At 49.5% G+C, this 17915-nt stretch overlaps 1 protein-coding gene across 8 annotated transcripts in view; it reads left to right on the top strand.

Moving 5' to 3' along the window:
* The window catches only part of LOC119162994 (p38b MAP kinase), a 455785-nt gene that overhangs the window by 116852 nt on the left and 321018 nt on the right, over positions 1-17915 (top strand). For all 8 annotated transcript variants that reach the window (XM_075882646.1, XM_037414880.2, XM_037414879.2 and 5 more), the window contains one exon: positions 17508-17555. In XM_075882646.1, coding sequence (XP_075738761.1) covers positions 17508-17555 — 48 coding nt within the window. The remainder of the gene's footprint in view (positions 1-17507; positions 17556-17915) is intronic.

Here is a 17915-nt window from a genome sequence, read left to right as displayed (position 1 = left end):
TGCCTGTGGCAAGTTATCTTTTTGTTCACTTTTGTTTCTTCCCATTTACAGTGATCCCACTATTGGGCTAACTGCACCAAAGGGTGCCGAATCAGATTTACTGCGCCATCCTGATAATATTGTTACGGGGAAGATTTATTCACCGAGAGCTGGTCTTGCTAACGGCTTAAAGAGCGCACAGTCATGCAGGCCAACGGGAGAAGCTCGAGAGTCCAACCCACTACAACCACGTTGTCGTCTTCTTCATTTGGGTGCCAATTCAGCTGTGTCGGGGTGACAGTTCCATACACGTATCATCACCCCGGCCCGTAAGGCACCGTCTCGGTGCCTGTTAAATGAGCGAGTCGGCGTTGTAGGGCTTGAGACGAGAAACGTGGACTACTTCCGTTCTGGGTGCAGCAGCTGATGAGTTTGTGGTAGCGGCGATCTCGTAGGTCACAGGTGTGACCTGACGAATGACTCGGTAGGGCCCAGCGTATCGTGATAGTAGTTTCTCGCAGAGGCCAACACGTCGAGATGGGAGCCACAAGAGGACAAGAGATCCCGCTGAAAAAACGGCATCTCTATGTCGACGGTCATAAAGAGACTTCTGTGCTGTCTGCAACGACGATAACCGAGCACGCGCTACCGCGCGTGCTGTGAGGGCACGGGTGATCGCATCCTGAGCGTACGAAGTGAAGGATGGGTGGTCTGATGAAATCAGTGTGTCGAAGGGCAGTAAGGGATGACGCCCGCAGAGTAGATAAAAAGGGGAGTAGCCCGCTGTTTCATGACGCGACGAGTTATAGGCGAAGGTTACGAACGGAAAAGCTATGTCCCAATCAGTGTGGTCGGTAGATACGTACATGGAAAGCATGTCCGTCAATGTGCGGTTTAGGCGCTCCGTAAGGCCGTTGGTCTGAGGGTGGCAAGATGTGGTGAAGTTGTGACGGGTAGCACAAGATTGGAGTAGATCATCAACCACATGAGATAGAAAGTAGCGACCACGGTCTGTGAGCAGGTGAGTCGGAGCGCCATGCTGGAGAATAATGTCGTACAGCAGGAAGTCGGCAACGTCGGTTGCGCAGCTGGTTGGTAGCGCTCGAGTGATTGCATACCGAGTGGCATAGTCTGTGGCCACTGCAATCCATTTATTTCCAGTTGTAGAAGTAGGAAAGGGACCTAGCAAGTCCAACCCCACTCGATAAAATGGCTCGGCTGGAACTTCAATGGGTTGAAGAAGACCGGCAGGGGGAGTCGTAGGCTTCTTTTGGCGCTGGCAGAGGTCGCAAGATGCGATGTAATGACGAACATAGCGGTACAGACCCTTCCAGAATACTCGTCGTCGAATGCGGTCGTAAGTTCTGGAGACTCCTAGATGTCCAGAAGTTGGAGCGTCGTGGAATTGTCGCAGAACATCCTTTCGCAGGTGATGCGGTACGACGAGTAAAAGTTCCGCGCCGTCGGGGTGTAAGTTGCGGCGGTACAAAATGTTGTCTTGAAGCAGGTATCTGCTAAGAGAAGGGTCAGCATAACGCGATTGAAGGCGGTCAATGATGGTGAGCAGCGATGGATCTCGGCGCTGTTCGTCAGCCACGTTCAAAAAGTCAGTGATGGCTAAAACGCAGGCATCGGATTCCAAATCAGTGGAGCTAGGTGAATCAATGGGGTGCCGGGATAAGCAGTCAGCATCGCTGTGCAGCTTTCCAGATTTGTAAACAACCAAGAACGTGTACTCCTGTAATCGAAGTGCCCATCGGCCGAGTCTTCCTGTAGGGTCCTTAAGCGTCGACAGCCAGCAAAGCGCATGATGGTCCGTGATGACTGCGAACGGACGTCCGTATAAGTACGGTCGGAATTTCGCGATAGCCCAAACGAGGGCTAAGCATTCCCGCTCAGTTATAGAATAATTTAGTTCCGCTTGCGACAAAAGGCGGCTAGCGTAGGCTATCACACGGTTGGTGCCATTCTGTATCTGAGCGAGTATAGCACCAATGCCATGGCCGCTTGCATCGGTGTGAAGCTCTGTTCGAGCCGTTAGATCAAAATGAGCCAACACAGGTGGTGATGTGAGGGCGGTAATTAGCGACGCGAAGGAATGTTCTTGGTCCCTTCCCCAAGAAAAGGCCACATTCTTTTTGAGGAGATCCGTGAGGCGCCTAGCAATATCCGCGAAGTTGAAAACAAAGCGGCGGAAGTATGAGCAGAGCCCAATAAAACTGCGAACTTCTTGTGTGGAACGCGGAACCGGGAATTCTCGGACTGCACGGACTTTGTCAGGGTCGGGTTGAACACCAGTGGCGTCAACAAGGTGGCCGAGTAGTTTAATCTGCTGACGTCCAAATGAACATTTCGACGAATTCAGTTGGAGACCAGCACAACGAAAAACGTCAAGAATTGCCGAGAGACGAGACAGGTGGCTTTCGAAGGAGGGCGAGAAAACTATTACATCATCCAGATAGCAAAGGCAGGTCGTCCATTTGAAACCGCGAAGAAGAGAGTCCATCATACGTTCAAAAGTAGCTGGGGCATTGCACAACCCAAAAGGCATGACCTTGAATTGGTAAAGGCCGTCGTTTGTGATGAATGCTGTCTTTTCGTGGTCGCGGTTGTGGAGCGAAATTCACCAGTATCCGGATCGAAGGTCAAGGGTCGAGAAATAGTTGGCGCCGTGGAGGCAGTCGAGTGCATCATCGATTCGGGGTAAAGGATAAACGTCCTTCTTGGTGATCCGATTCAGGTGGCGATAGTCGACGCAAAAGCGCCAGGTGTTGTCCTTCTTTTTAACTAAGACCACAGAGGAGGCCCAAGGACTCGATGAAGGCTCAATGACGTCTTTACTCAGCATTTTCTCGACCTCCGTCTGTATAACTTGGCGCTAAGCATGTGACACGCGATAAGGGCGTTTGTGGAGTGGACTGGCGTCGTCGGTGTCGATGCGGTGGGTTACGGCACTTGTGCGGCCCAGGGGACGGTCGTCGACGTCAAAGATATCCAGGTAAGAAAACAGAACACCCCGGAGCGCCGCAATTTGGGAAGGTAAGAGGTTGCTGGATACCATTTTGTCGAGGAACGCCTTATTTTGCGACGTAATAACAGGTTTCGCCATGGTCTTAGTGTCAGGTGTAAAAGAACAAATCGAACATCCATCAAGGGTGGAAAGATCGGCTGAAGTGATGCCTTGGGGAAGAACTTGGGTCGACGTAGAGAAGTTCAGAACTGGAAGTAGCACCGTGTTGTTAGCAACAACCAATATAGTATGTGGTAGTGCGATGTGGTGCGTAAGGGTCAAATCAATGAGGGGAGCTACCAGATAGTCTCTATCAGGAACGGACGGGAAGGGCGACAGAGGAACGTACATAGCAGCCTGGGGCGGTAGCCGTAGAGACTCCACGGATCGTAGCCGAGTGCGACTTGGAGGAGTGAAATCGGAGCACAAAGGCAATTCGAGCCGTAAGATACCGGTAGAACAGTCGATGAGGGCGGAGTGGGCGGTCAAGAAGTCAATTCCAAGGATGACGTCGTGTGGGCAAGCATCGAGGACTGCGAAGAGAACGGAAGTGTGGTGGCCAGCAACAGTAACGCGGGCAATGCACATACCAAGCACCGATGTTCGACTTCCGTTCGCAACTCGAACAGTAGAGAACATAGCTGGTGTGAGAACTTTTTTCAGGCGAGATCGAAGTGTAGAACTCATAACAGATACTTGGGCACCAGTGTCAATTAGAGCAGTAACGGCGTGGACATCAACGAACACCTTAAGTAAATTGCGTCTTGAATTTGTAGCCGGTTGAGGGTTTTCGTTCCGAGTCGTTAACGCAGCGCTACCTCCAGGAGCTGCACTCATCAGTTTCCCGGGGAATGGCCAGAATAAGCCGGTGACGGAGAGCGGCGGCGTTGAGGGGAGCGTGACGGCCGACCCTGAGGTGACGGCGAGCGGCTTGACCAGTTTCTTGGGGCGACGACGTCAGCATAGGACGGTTTGGAGCGTGGAGATGAACGGCGAGCTGAAGGGTCCTGAATATGGTCATCCGAAAAACCGGGTTGCGAATAGTGTCCACGGTCCTGACGGCGGTCGACATTACGAAAGCTTGGCCGGAAATACCACCTGTTGCGACAATGGCGGGAGATGTGCCCAACTCGAGAGCAAGAAAAGCAGATGGGTCGATCATCATGCGTACGCCACTCAGATGGATTTTGGTAGCGTGGTGGAAACCGAGGAGTCGAAGCTGCCGCAGCGACAAGTGGAGCAGAGTGGTGGTCAGCGTTGTGGACAGGAGTGCTCATGGGCTGTGGCATAAGTCTGGCGGGCTGGGGAACCTGGACGCCCAGGTTAGCAAACTCCTGGCGTAAGACGGCTTGAATAAGCGAGACTGTTGCCCAGTCGTCTTGCGCAGGGGGCTGATAGGAAGCGGGTGCCATGGCTTCCAGCTCCTGGGGATCAATCCTTGCGATATTGGCAGGAGGCGCAAGTGAACGGGGCGCTGCAGAATCCTCGCAAGACGAAGTCGCAGCAGTGTTTGGTAGTCTCGCGATGTGGTGGGTGATTCGCCTGCTTTTAGCTTGTTCAAATCGTCGGCATTCAGATATGATGGAGTCGACAGTGGTGCAGTTCTTGCACATTAGTATTGCCACCCACACGTAGTGGGTCGACTGCAAGAGCGGCTCTACCATCTGAAGGAAAGAAAGAAGATCTGCGTGCCTCTTCTCGGCTCGAGAGCCAGCCACGACTGACGCATTGTCCTAGAGCTAGCTACCCGGTCGTTCAATACATCCCCCAGCATTTGTGACTCATCGTGACAAACTGGTGGAAGGTGCTGGGTAGTCTCACGGATGCTGCAGACCCCCCCAGGAAGCCGTAATACGAGTCCAGTGCCAGTCAATACTCCCGTGCATCGGACCAGCCGCCGAATCAGGGGATTGCCTCCGGAAGTCAACGATACTCCTCCCACCACGTCAACAAACATGACCAGCACTTCGGTACAAACCTTGCCAACCGGCACGGGAAGCACGTCGTCGAACCGATATACGTTGGAAAGCCCACGGGCACCGACGACGTTCCATGGTACGGAGAGCGAAGACGTTGAGGACTGGTTGGCGGACTTCGAGCGCGTAGCCAACTTGAATCAGTGGGACGACGCGGCGAAACTGGGTCGTGTCTGCTTCTATCTCGAAGACGTGGCTCGCACGTGGTATCAAAATCGAGAGGAGCAGCTGACGACGTGGCCCGAATTATGTCGTAGACTTCTGCAGACATATGCCAGCGCCGACCGCCAAGAAAGAGCTGAACGAGCTATTCTTGCCCGCGTCCAGTCGCCAAACGAAACTGTGACCGCATACGTCGAAGACATGACGCGTCTCTTCCGACGGGCAGATTCAAGAATGACGGAGGACAAGAAGTTGCGTCGCTTGATGCGTGGTGTCAAGGACCAGCTTTTCGCCGGCCTCGTGCGACGCCCTCCAAAGACGGTCGCGGAGTTCTTGTCTGAAGCCGTGACAATGGAAAAAATGCTACAGCAGCGATCAAACCAATACGTCAGGCAAGTCGGTGGCATGTCTACTGCTGACATTTTCGCCGCCGCTGGGACCAGCAATGACTCCTTACGTGAACTCATCCGTAATATCGTACGTGAAGAGTTGCAAAAGGCTGGTGTAACACCTCATCCTACGATTAGCTCTATTGCAACTGTCATCAAAGATGAGCTGCACCAGGCCCTCCGGGACACCTTGCCTCCTGATACAGCTGCGTCAGCTCCTGCTGAATACCACCGTAAGACAACCTACGCGGAAGCCTTGAAACGCCCTGCTGCATCGCCGTCATTGTTCGTTCATCCTGTCCCTGCAGTTTCACTCGAGTCAGCGCAGCACATACCATACTACGAAGGCACGCACACGCCACCGCCTCTGCCCTTTGTCCGTGGTGCTTCTGTTGCCCATCGTTCAGTGCAACCGGTCCAGTACATCGACGATCGGCACTCGTATCCTCGGAAGTCTGATGTTTGGCGCACACCCGATCACCGGCCTCTATGCTTTCACTGCGGAGAAGCTGAGCACTTGTACCGCCAGTGTCCTTATCGCCGTCTTGGGCTTCGCGGCTTCTCTGCGTACTCGCCGCCCCCCCGTTACGGCCAGAGACCACGCGACATCCAAAACTACCTCTCCCAGCAGCATGTACCACCGTCTGCCGGGCGCCAGTCGCGCTCGCCATCACCGAGGCGATTTTCATCAATGCCCCAGCGATATTCTACCGCACGATCTCCCAGCCCCCGCCGGGAAAACTAGCCGAAGCGACCTCTGGGGGCGGGGTCGCTGAACGTCGAAGCACTGAAGACCTCCCATTGACGCAGAACCGTACAGAAACTGGTCCGACATCACCTGCTGCTGCAAAGATAGCCGGCTTTCACTCGACATAGCAGTAACAATTGATGGTTGTGTAGTTAATGCGTTAGTGGACACCGGCGCAGACTATTCCATACTGAGCGGGAAACTGACAACGCAGCTGAAGAAAGTAATCACGCCGTGGCTTAACTCGCAGATTCGGACAGCTGGTGGCCATGTCGTAACTCCACTGGGCGCCTGCACAACTAGAGTACAGATTCAAGGGTACACATTTGTAGCAAGCTGCCTTGTTCTACGTGAATGCTCCCGTGACGTCATTCTGGGAATTGATTTTCTACAGGAAAATGGAGCTATCATTGATCTGCAAGAGCGCCGCATCACGTTCTTAGCCCAGCGAGCAATCAACGTGCAGGATGACGGAGTGCGTGTCGACGTACTCCGTATTTCTGAACAGAGCGTGACGCTTCCTCCCCGAGCCAGTGTTCTAGTCGACGTAACATGCTGTGGTTTGAGCGATGACGATGTGGTGGCCGAGACAAATTTAGAACACCTCCTGCAGCAAGGCATATGTGCAACGAGAAGTGTAATGCCGTTCGTGACGGCCGATCTGAATTGCTCGTTACCAACTTTAGCAACGAGCATCGACACCTTTATCGTGGCACTTCGATAGCGTTTGCCCACAAAGTAGCAAACGTAACCAACTGTCTCACGTCAGAAATAGTGGATAACGCAGACACATCAATGAGCAACATTGACATCAATCCTGATCTGTCCACCGATAACCAGACTGCGCTGCGAGCGCTCTTGTTCGAGTACAGGCCTTGCTTCGCGAGTTGCTCAAAGATCCGCCAGACGTCCATCACTCAACACAGGATCATCACGTACGAGGACGCACGCCCAATACACCAGCACCCCTACCGCGTGTCGGCTAAAGAACGTGAAGCGATATGTACGCAAGTTCGCTTCGCGAGATGCTTGACGATGGCGTTATCGAACCATCCAACAGCCCGTGGTCATCTCCAGTCGTACTTGTCAAAAAGAAGGACGGGTCACTACGCTTCTGCGTCGATTACCGAAAGCTTAACAACGTGACCAAAAAGGATGTGTACCCGCTACCGCGTATCGACGATTCGCTGGATAGACTTCGTCGCGCCCATTATTTCACTTCTCTCGATCTCAAAAGCGGGTACTGGCAAATCGAGGTAGATCAGCGAGACCGCGAAAAGACAGCCTTCGTGACTCCAGACGGCCTATACCAATTTCGAGTACTCCCTTTCGGCTTGTGTTCAGCGCCGGCAACGTTCCAGCGAATGATGGACACTGTCCTCACAGGGCTCAAGTGGCAGACTTGTCTTGTCTACCTTGATGATGTGGTGGTCTTCTCTGCCACGTTCGAGCAGCACCTAAAGCACCTGCGCAGCGTGCTGGAGGCTATCCGATTGGCGGACTTCACTCTAAAGCCACAGAAGTGCCACTTCGGCTATGAAGAACTGAAATTTCTTGGACATGTAGTTAGCGCTGAAGGAATCCGGCCCGATCCAGACAAGCTTGCCGCTGTTGCCGAATTACCAGCTCCTGTCGATAAGAAAGCCGTCCGGCGCTTCCTTGGTTTGTGCGCCTACTATCGCCGGTTCATTCATGGCTTTTCACAGATAGCAGAACCTCTGACTCGTCTCACAAGGGACGACACGCCGTTTGTCTGGGAAAATGAGCAACAAGCAGCTTTTGATGAACTGCGACTGCGCATGCAATCAGCACCCGTTCTCGCTCATTTCGACGATGATGCTGACACGGAGGTTCATACTGACGCTAGTAACGTTGGGCTTGGTGCAGTGCTCGTTCAGCGTCAAGACGACATCGAAAGGGTGATAGCCTACGCCAGCCGCTCTCTATCCCGTGCCGAGGTGAATTATTCCACTACGGAGAAAGAGTGCCTCGCAGTCGTGTGGGCAATCACCAAGTTTCGCCCGTACCTTTATGGTCGTCCCTTCAAGGTAGTGAAGGACCACCATGCCCTCTGCTGGTTGGCAAGCCTGCGCGACCCTTCAGGACGGCTAGCACGGTGGAGCTTGCGGCTGCAGGAATTTGACGTCACCATCGTTCATAAGTCCGGCCGTAAGCATGAAGACGCTGACACACTGTCACGCGCACCCCTTCATGTCGTCAGTCAGGAAGCAGAGGAAGACGACGGCTTCCTGGGCGCCATTAGCTCATCAGACTTGAGTAAACTGCAGCGGGATGATGCAGAGATTCGTCCGATCATCGATCATTTAGAGGGCCAGGGCACAATCATACCACGTCATTTATCCCGCTCGTTGCCGTCGTTCTGCGTTCGAGATGGTGTGCTGTACAAGAAGAACGCTCGTTCGAACAACCGTACCTACCTCCTGGTGGTTCCTCGAGACATGCGAGACGACGTCCTCTTCGCTTGCCATGACGAACCCACATCCGGTCATCTGGGCTACTCACGGACACTTGCCAGAGTGAGCGAGAGGTACTATTGGCCAGGACTTTCGGCAAGCGTCAAGAAGTACATCAAGAGCTGTCGAGAATGTCAGCGCCGAAAGCAACCATCTGTTAAGCCAGCTGGTTTGCTTCAGCCCATTGAAGCACCCTGCACGCCATTCGACCAAGTCGGCATGGACATTCTCGGGCCATTCCCCCTATCTGCGGACAGCAACAAATGGCTGATCGTCGCGACCGACTATTTGACACGCTACGCTGAGACGCAGGCGATCCCACGAGCCACGGCTTCTGAGGTAGCACAATTTTTCATGCGCCACATCGTGTTACGACACGGTGCTCCTTCCAGTATAATAATGGACAGAGGGACGGCATTCACGGCGCAGCTTGTGGACGAGGTTTTCAAACTGAGCAACACCAGACACCGAAAGACAACTGCGTACCACCCGCAAACCAACGGACTTACCGAGCGACTGAATAAGACTATCGCAGACATGATCTCAATGTACATCGACGTACAGCACAAAACGTGGGACCGGATATTACCTTACGTGACCTTCGCGTATAATACCGCCGTGCAAGAGACCACGCGATTCACGCCATTTCGGCTTCTCTACGGCCGCGAAGTGCAGACCATGCTGGACTCTATGCTACCGTGTCAAGACGAAGACGAGTTGGCAACTGACGCCGATTAATTCGCAGAGCGTGCTGAGGAAGCCTGGCAGCTCGCGCGACTACACATCGGCCAGCAACAGCAGGCAGACGCACGGCGCTATAACATCCGCCACAGTGAAGTATTTTACAACCCCGGAGACCAAGTTTGGATGTGGACGCCCGTCCGCCGCCGTGGCCTTAGTGAAAAGTTACTGAGCCGGTACTTTGGCCCTTATAAAGTGTTACGTCGCGTCACTGACGTGAATTACAAAGTGGTTCCGGACTCAACATCGCAGGCACGGAGTAGGACACGACCGAGGTCGGATGTCGTTCATGTGTTGCGCATGAAACCATTTATTGCAAGTTGTTCATAACTTTTTTCTTGCCGTACACTGTTCTTTGTGTTATTTATTTATTTTTGTGAACTTGCTTCTTCGTTCACTGATTTTACCTTTATTGGCACGCTCGTTTCTATTTTTACTTTATCCGAATTTCCCATTTCTTTTTTTCCACGTGCCTATGTCGTAACATCGTGGTGGTGCTATGTACTTTTCTTTCCCTCTTTTGGGACTTTTTTTTTCTTTTCGAAAGGGGGGATAATGCCACCCACACGTAGTGGGTCGACTGCAAGAGCGGCTCTACCATCTGAAGGAAAGAAAGAAGATCTGCGTGTCTCTTCTCTGCTCGAGAGCCAGCCACGACTGACGCATTGTCCTAAAGCTAGCTACCCGGTCGTTCAATACATCCCCCAGTACTTGTGACTCATCGTGACAGTATGTTGAAAGCATCATCAGCAATGCCTTTCAACACGTTGCTGATCTTGTCCGCCTCGGACATGTTTTTGTCAGTCTTCCGGCACAGTGCCAGTACGTCTTGGATGTACGTGACGTACGACTCCGTCGATGATTGAACACGCGACGCGAGGCCCTGCCTGGCTGCCATCTGACGAGCAACTGACCGACCGAACAAATTGCGAAGCTTTTGCTTGCATGTGTCCCAGCTGGTTAATTCTTCTTCATGCGTCTCATACCAGGCGCGTGCCGTACCCCGTAGGTAGAATAGAATATTTGCCAGCATAAACGTTTCGTCCCACTTGTAGTGCTTGCTGACGCGCTCGAATAGTGCGAGCCATTCTTCGACGTCTGTGCTGTTCGTCCCGGAAAACGTGCCAGGGTCGAGAAGATGGGGGGAATCACAGGTGATGGAACCGGTGCGGATGGCGAGGCCTGAGTGCCAGTTTCAGGCATCGCGGCTGGACAAAGCTGGCGTCCACTGCGGAGTTCCAGAGCCGGGTTGTGTGAAGACCCCGCACCTTCCACCAAAAGATGTTACGGGGAAGATTTATTCACCGAGAGCTGGTCTTGCTAACGGCTTAAAGAGCGCACAGTCATGCAGGCCAACGGGAGAAGCTCGAGAGTCCAACCCACTACAACCACGTTGTCGTCTTCTTCATTAGGGTGCCAATTCAGCTGTGTCGGGGTGACAGTTCCATACACGTATCAATATTAACAGAAATTGCACCAAACTGCGCTCAAGTCAGATTTGGGATGGTCCATCACCGGCATTAGCCACGCCGGCGTGTCAATACATAAGCACCTTGTTCTCAGGGGCCACCAAAGTCACAATCATGTACCTATTTTATTACGCTGAATAAACAGGGGTCTCGTGGTCGTCCTAAAATCCACGATGCTGTGTTTGGTGCCGACACAACTCTGTTGTGTAAGTCCATTTTAGCGAAACGTGCTTTTTGCAGGAGCTCCTGACGTCTAGTCCAATCGGTAACGTGAAACTGTGGATGAATCATCGGCGAACGTCGTCCGTTCTAGGAATGCTGCTGATAGCTCGTTTGAAGAGTTTCACGTCATGTAATAAAGCAATTTTCAGCACGTGTGCTGTCAGAATGTCTGCCACGTCTATGTCCGAACATTGCGATCGGATTTTCCGTGCTTCGCGTCTGTAGAAAAATACATAAATGGTGGGAACGCGTTGACACTTTTCCTCTAATAAACTTTAGGCATGGATCATCATGCTGAAGAGCTGTTTTGTAATTCCTTCCACCAGCACGTGCATGCATGTTTATAATCGCTGTGGCGGTAAAAGCCCCTAAAAGATCCTGCCCTTTCGAGCTCGAGGTTGTCAGGATCTGAATTGAAAGCTCTCGCGTGCTTTCTCTTTAAATGTCATCTAATTTATAAAAGCATGCCTCCTGGCTGGAGCAGCTGCAATTCTGTTTTATTATGCACAGCTATAGTGGGGCCATCGCTGGGGTACTGGTGTCAGAAGGCCTATGAAGGGGCTATGCCTTGTTACATGTCCGCCTCTCGTTTTTCTGGGGTTAAAAAAAAAAAAATCAACATCACGGCATCGTATTTATTGCTTCGTTTTGAAGGGAGGGATGGAGGGGAGGCTGCTGCATGGCTTGAACTAACTGGCATGCGCTATCTTGAGGCATGATGAGACTGCTCGTGAACTTTCTGTGCTACTAACCTCTGCTTCGCGTTTAGAGTCAGCATTCTTTCGAGTTACGCGATATCGGCAATACCAGATATGAAAGATACAATTTGTTAGTTTCACCTACGCTCTTAGCAATGAATGTAATACCAATAAATTGTATTGTTATGCCTAATAATGAGGCTTGACGTCATCCGTGAAAAATGCTTGCGGCAGGGTTGCGATTTCCAAAGTCCACACACTTGCAGAAACTTGCTGCACATGCGATGTTCGATATCCGCGACTTAGGTGACTAGAGGCCCCCAAAACATCTCTTGCACGCCGATGCACATATAGATTGAATCAGGCTTGTCTAGAGTGACCGTCTGGCCGCTCCAGCTGGTGTTTTCTTCAGAAATATCTGAAGAAAGATGCCTTAATGCTACCAAACATGGTCGTGCTGCGTGTGAAAACCCTTGTGGTGTAATGTAAGCATCAATGGCAGCTTACAGCTTACGTGAGATAGAAGCTGTAGCCAACAACAGTGTCTACAGGCGCGCGCTTCGCTGCTCTAGACCAGTGTGATTCTATCTGTACAGCACGATTGGCACGAGCGTACGAATGGACCTTCGAAATAGCGCAACAATGGTGTGGCGGCCTAGCGATCAAGGCTCATTGTGTATGTAGTGAGTTGATATTGCACCGTCATTTTGATTCATGTGCTTTGCGGTGAAGAAAGGAGGCAGAGACGTCGTCTAGTACATGCATATATTAACAAAGCGAACGAACTCCCGCAATATTTCACCCACAAGCAGAAAGGGATCCCCCACACTACACAAGAGTATATACAGTCCTAGGTGAGCGCTCACTTGTTCTACTGCAGGTCACCCTCAGTAGCCAGTCGTGGACGACAAGGTACGGCTTGTGATGCAGCAGGGTGAGTGGTGGCGGAATCGCCGCGCAGATAGGTAGGCATGAGACGGCTCAGGAACCAGCCAGGTACTGGGCAGAAGTCGTACGGCCGGGGCACCAGCGGTCACAGTAGTGCGGCCAGTCAGGAGGCTGCCCAGTGGTAGTCCCGGGTAGCCATCTGGAATCTGGGTCGCCTCTTGAACGCTGTCTGTCTGCATGGCCATGCTCCCACCTTCTGGCTTCTTCTTTTCTTTTTTTTCGCCGTCACCATCACGCGCTCTCTTTTTAGCCACCGCGTGCCGCATTTGGCGCTGTTCTCGTTGTCTTCGTTCGTGTTTCACCACAACGTATACTGTTATATGGCTGCTCTAGAAAGTGAAGCACTTTTCACATAGTCTGTTCGTGTTGAGAGTTCAGAGTAGAAGAGTATACTAGCCATAAATAATGCGTGCACCGGCAATCACATCCTGAAAGTCAAAGTTCATAACAACACCCTCCTCCACCTCACGCTTCTAGCTCCTTCCTGTTCCTTGGATACGGGGGCAGCGCCTTCCTCTCAGCTTAAGTAACAATCGATGGGAGGCCCGGCAGGCGGGGTGATGTTGGGGGCAGCGCGTACCTCTCAGCTTGAGTAACAATCGATGGGAGGCCTGGTAGGCCTGGCAGGCGGGTGATGTTATCGCATCCCCCCTCAGTGCAAAGGTGATAAGCCGGCTCTTCTGATCTCTGCTTTAGTGGCGTTTGTCACTCCCACTCGGGCGCTTTTACCCACGTGTAAAATGCGATGTGCTGGGGGATGTTATTGATTGAGATATTACGCAATGCAAAACATGACGGCCAGTGGCATAGCCAGGGAGGGGCACATTGAAAATGTGCCCCCCCCCCCTTTTCTTTGAATTTTTTTTTACCATGGCGATGGTGCAAAGTAACTTTTTGCCTGCCCCTCCCCCCTCCCTTTTAGATCAGGGTGCATCTCCCCCCCCCCCCCCTATTTTTAAAAATTTTTGGCTACACCCCTGGCAACGGCAAGAACCAGTCAAGAATGTCTATAGAATTCCTATTCTTTTAAAAACAGAATGATCTTGCCTTCGAGTTGTCTTGGCCGTATGCATAAGGTATCCTGCGAGCTCTTTTTTTTATTCACTGGTTTTTAGAGGACACGGTAGGGGTTTTTTGGAGTATAGGCAGAATGCCTAGCCACATAAAATATTGCTGCTAAAGGAAAAATGAAGTTTGCTAAATTGTGTAGTTTCAGCAGAGAGAGATGAGTGCCGGAGAAAGTTGGCTTTCTGAGACTAGCTGAATCACGTCATATTACGCCCAGCAGTCTAATCAGTTGTGAAAAAAAGTAACCTTTTTTATTCTTGAAATAATTTTAGGGAAATACACTCGGGACTGCTTGAGTCTTTAGCATTGTACGTCACAGCGTTTTTCTTACCATGTCTGCTGATAGCCACCTAACTGTATTTGTATTGTTATATCATGAAGTACAATTTTATTCAGCCAGTATTCTGATTATTTGCTACGGAAATAATCACTGAACAAGTTTCTCCAGAATGCTCAGCAGTGTTGAGACGCATCGCTCGGCAGAGCTGCGCAAGTGAACAACTCGCGTCCCAAACAACAACTGACTTTTATTATCACCCTTCCTCTCGAAGATAACTTTCTCGTGCGGGCGCATGCGTTCTCTGCACCGCACACAGAAGCACCGCTTTGCGTCGCCACAGCAGCATGACGCCATTATTCTTGCATCATCAAGTGAAATATGGAGTGCTTTCAAGATGATTGGCTCCATGAAATTTGCAATGAATCTAAACATTTCAGGCTCTTCACAAGAGCCTCAGAATAATTTTTCGTGTCCTTGAATGTAAATGCAACTTGCTTTTCCTCCAGGATATGGAGTTAGTTGCTCTAGATTGCTCCAAGATGGAAAATTTTGCTGCTCTAGATAGCTCCAACATAGAAAATTTTACTGCTCCAAAGTGCTCTTAATGTAAAATTTTGCTGCTCCGAAATTTGCTCCGAAACAGAAGGCCTCGGTGGCAGCACTGCATTTGCATTAAAGTTACATTTAACAACATCTTCTGTACTTCTCTTGGCATCATTGTCTGTTAGTTCTTATAAATATTCTAAGAAAGAGAAATGAGCCCTTAAATTTACTTCTTTCTTTCATTAACAGTGATAGCTGAATTATATGAGCAGCTAATGTAACATAACTAAGTTTGCACAAATAGGTAATTTTAGGTTTGAATTGAATTCAGATAGTATATATCACATGTTATAAAGAAAAACCAGCATTGCAGGCCTCGGGATCGAATCCCGGCTGTGGCGGTCGCATTTTTTATGGAGGCGAAAATGCTTGAGGTATGTGTGCGTAGATTTAGGTGCACCAGATCGTTGAAATTTCCGGAGCCCTCCACTACGGCGTCTCGCATAATCGTATGATGGCTTGGGACATTTAACCCCAGATATTATTAACATTAAAAAGATGAGCATATTTGTCATGACCCAACTAACGTGCACACTATTTTTTTTTTAACTGTCACATGGTGAAAGTCATTCTTTTTGGTTCAAAGGAAGTGGAAGCAACTTTGAATGTTAGCAGAATTTGGCTTTTCGTAAAAAGCTAGGGATAATGTGTAAAATATTCTAGGTGTTAAAATTTACTATAATTAAAGCATATAGGCCGGTATAACGGGCTTATAAAATTAAAAAAGAAATAAGCGATGTGGGGACAATATGTTCATTTATTTTTGAAGTGGGGCTTCCTGGCAGCAGAGATCTCTTTTTGGAAAGGCGTATTCATAGTATAGCACCCCTTTATTGCAGCAAAACCATTTAACAGGGGGTTATATGTGGACTAATTACATCTTTTCATTTATTTCTTTGAAATGTCCAATAATTTAATTTGAATCAAAATAAATTTGTATAGATTAATACTTGTTGGAACGTTCCAAGTTCTCAAATATTTGCACAACCTTAAATATGACAAATGACGTACTACATGCTAATCAAACACATTCACGCAAATCAACATTTGTGTTGTTGTGTGTGTGTGGGAAAATTGCACAAAGTAAAACAAATTCAGCGCCACCAACGTTCAACTTGTCGTGTTAGTTTGTGGGACAGAGTCATGAAATTATCCTCTCAGGCCACCTGCCACGAGAGACATCCACTAAGAACGTCATGCCCCAAAGAAGAGCGATTGTTGTGTCTTATGTGCCTGCGTCACCTCTCACCATTGAAATAGTGCTGCTGTATATGCTACCTTTAAGTAGCAGAGTTGCACGTTTATCTTCTCAACACTGCTAACAATGCATTGTGCAGAAGCTGATGCTCAGGCTACTTTTAAGGAGCCATGATGCAGTTACCCAGCAATTTAGTGAATACCAGGAGTAGAGTGTAATTATGCCCATACAGACACGAAAGAGGGCCTCGAAAAGATACGTCTCCACCCATAAATGCCGCGCACCACTGCTGGCCGCCATTTTGCCGTGGCGTGTGTGACATTATGTGCTGAAAGGAACGGGTCTTTTGCTGAATTTTCAGCCACTGCAAATGATTAAATTTCAGTGCCAAGCTCGAGAAAGCTAAATTATTGCGACTCGGCGCACAGCTGACCATGTTCGCTGGAATGGAGACGCTGACACAGTTGGCTCCTCGTTATGTCATGGCTTGCAAGTGTGCCAGTGTTGCCCGACTCAAGGGGCACTCACCTGTTCACTAAAATATTCAATTGAAAATGAAATGCTTGATCATATTTTCTAAAATTTTGACAGCCTATTTGTGAATGCTCAAGGGTTAACTCGTAGCACAGATTATCATTGAAAATTGCGTGTCATGGCCCCATTAAGTGCAGAACATTTGGAGGGCTCGACTTTTGTATGCTGTCATCGTCACTTGGCATAATGTAGGTGTATAGCATAGCCAACTGTAGCACATGAAGAGAATGAATGAACAACCTTATTTATCCCTTGTTAAAGGGAAGGAGGCAATAGGACAGATGTTAGTGGGCAGAAACTACTTGAAGTAGTCCTCCTCTCAGCCCACACCCAAATGACCTTCTGAAGTCTGTGACAAAATAATTGTCTTAATTAGTCACATATGTCAAGCTTTAGAAACAATGAGGTACAGGAGGAGTAAAATGGGCTAAAAGTCTTGTCTGAGCGAGAGATTGATGGTTTCATCATTTCTTCATTTTTTTGTTCAGTATTTCTAAGGAGGCGCTTGCATAGATTTCTGTTAAAGCAGTGTCATTTATTGCTGAGGAAACCTGTACTTGCAACTTCTGCAGGTATAATTAGAACAGTGTTGGGCGAGTTTTTATTCCATTTGTTGGTAATAAGAAGGGCAAAGCAAAATTGTGGACCGCATGAGAGGTTGTTTGGGCCTTTTACATTCACGAGTCTGGTGACGTGTGGCTAGGTAATCGGTGAACTAGCATAAACGTGAGATTGACTCTAAGTACCAACCTGTAATCTTAACCATATGTCTTGGAATTTCCTATTTATGTGTATATTTTCAACAGTACTGCACTTTTGTTGTGATTTGTTTCCTTGGTGTCGCTGTTTTTTGTGTAAGTTTCATTCGTAAAGGGGTAATTACTGAACACAAATCTCTTGTTGCCTTTTGCATTGGTGTACCGGGTACTCTCAATAGGCAGCTTGGTCTTGTCTAGCACAAGCTTGTTTCAGGAGTCAATTGAGCATCTCCTTTCTTTCTTTTTGCAGGATCTGAAACCAAGCAATATTGCAGTGAATGAGGACTGTGAATTGAAGGTATGTGTTGTGTGCAGTACACAGACGCTTCCTGCAAAAGCGTAAGGCACCTCATGTGTTCCACTTCATCCTGAACTAGCAGAACTTGTGCAGTTGTTGGCCTCTGCCAAAATGTCCCAAGTTGGGCTGTGTTGTTTCTCTCCATTGTATTATCTTTTTTGACCAGTTCTGCCTAATATGGGCCATGATTGCGTCAAGAGAAAGTAGGACTAGTTTAACTATAACTAGGTTCAGTAGACATAGAGTAACTATTAAAACTAAAACTTTGTCGTCCCATTTTTTGCTATGTTCGCGTGTTGTGAAATTTACCATCACGAACCCAGACCAACTAGCCCAAGCTTCTACACTTGGAAGAAATAG

Source organism: Rhipicephalus microplus, unplaced genomic scaffold (genome assembly GCF_043290135.1).
Source record: "Rhipicephalus microplus isolate Deutch F79 unplaced genomic scaffold, USDA_Rmic scaffold_13, whole genome shotgun sequence".
NCBI classification, from domain to species: Eukaryota; Metazoa; Arthropoda; class Arachnida; order Ixodida; family Ixodidae; genus Rhipicephalus; species Rhipicephalus microplus.
This window is presented reverse-complemented; position numbering and strand designations above follow the sequence as displayed.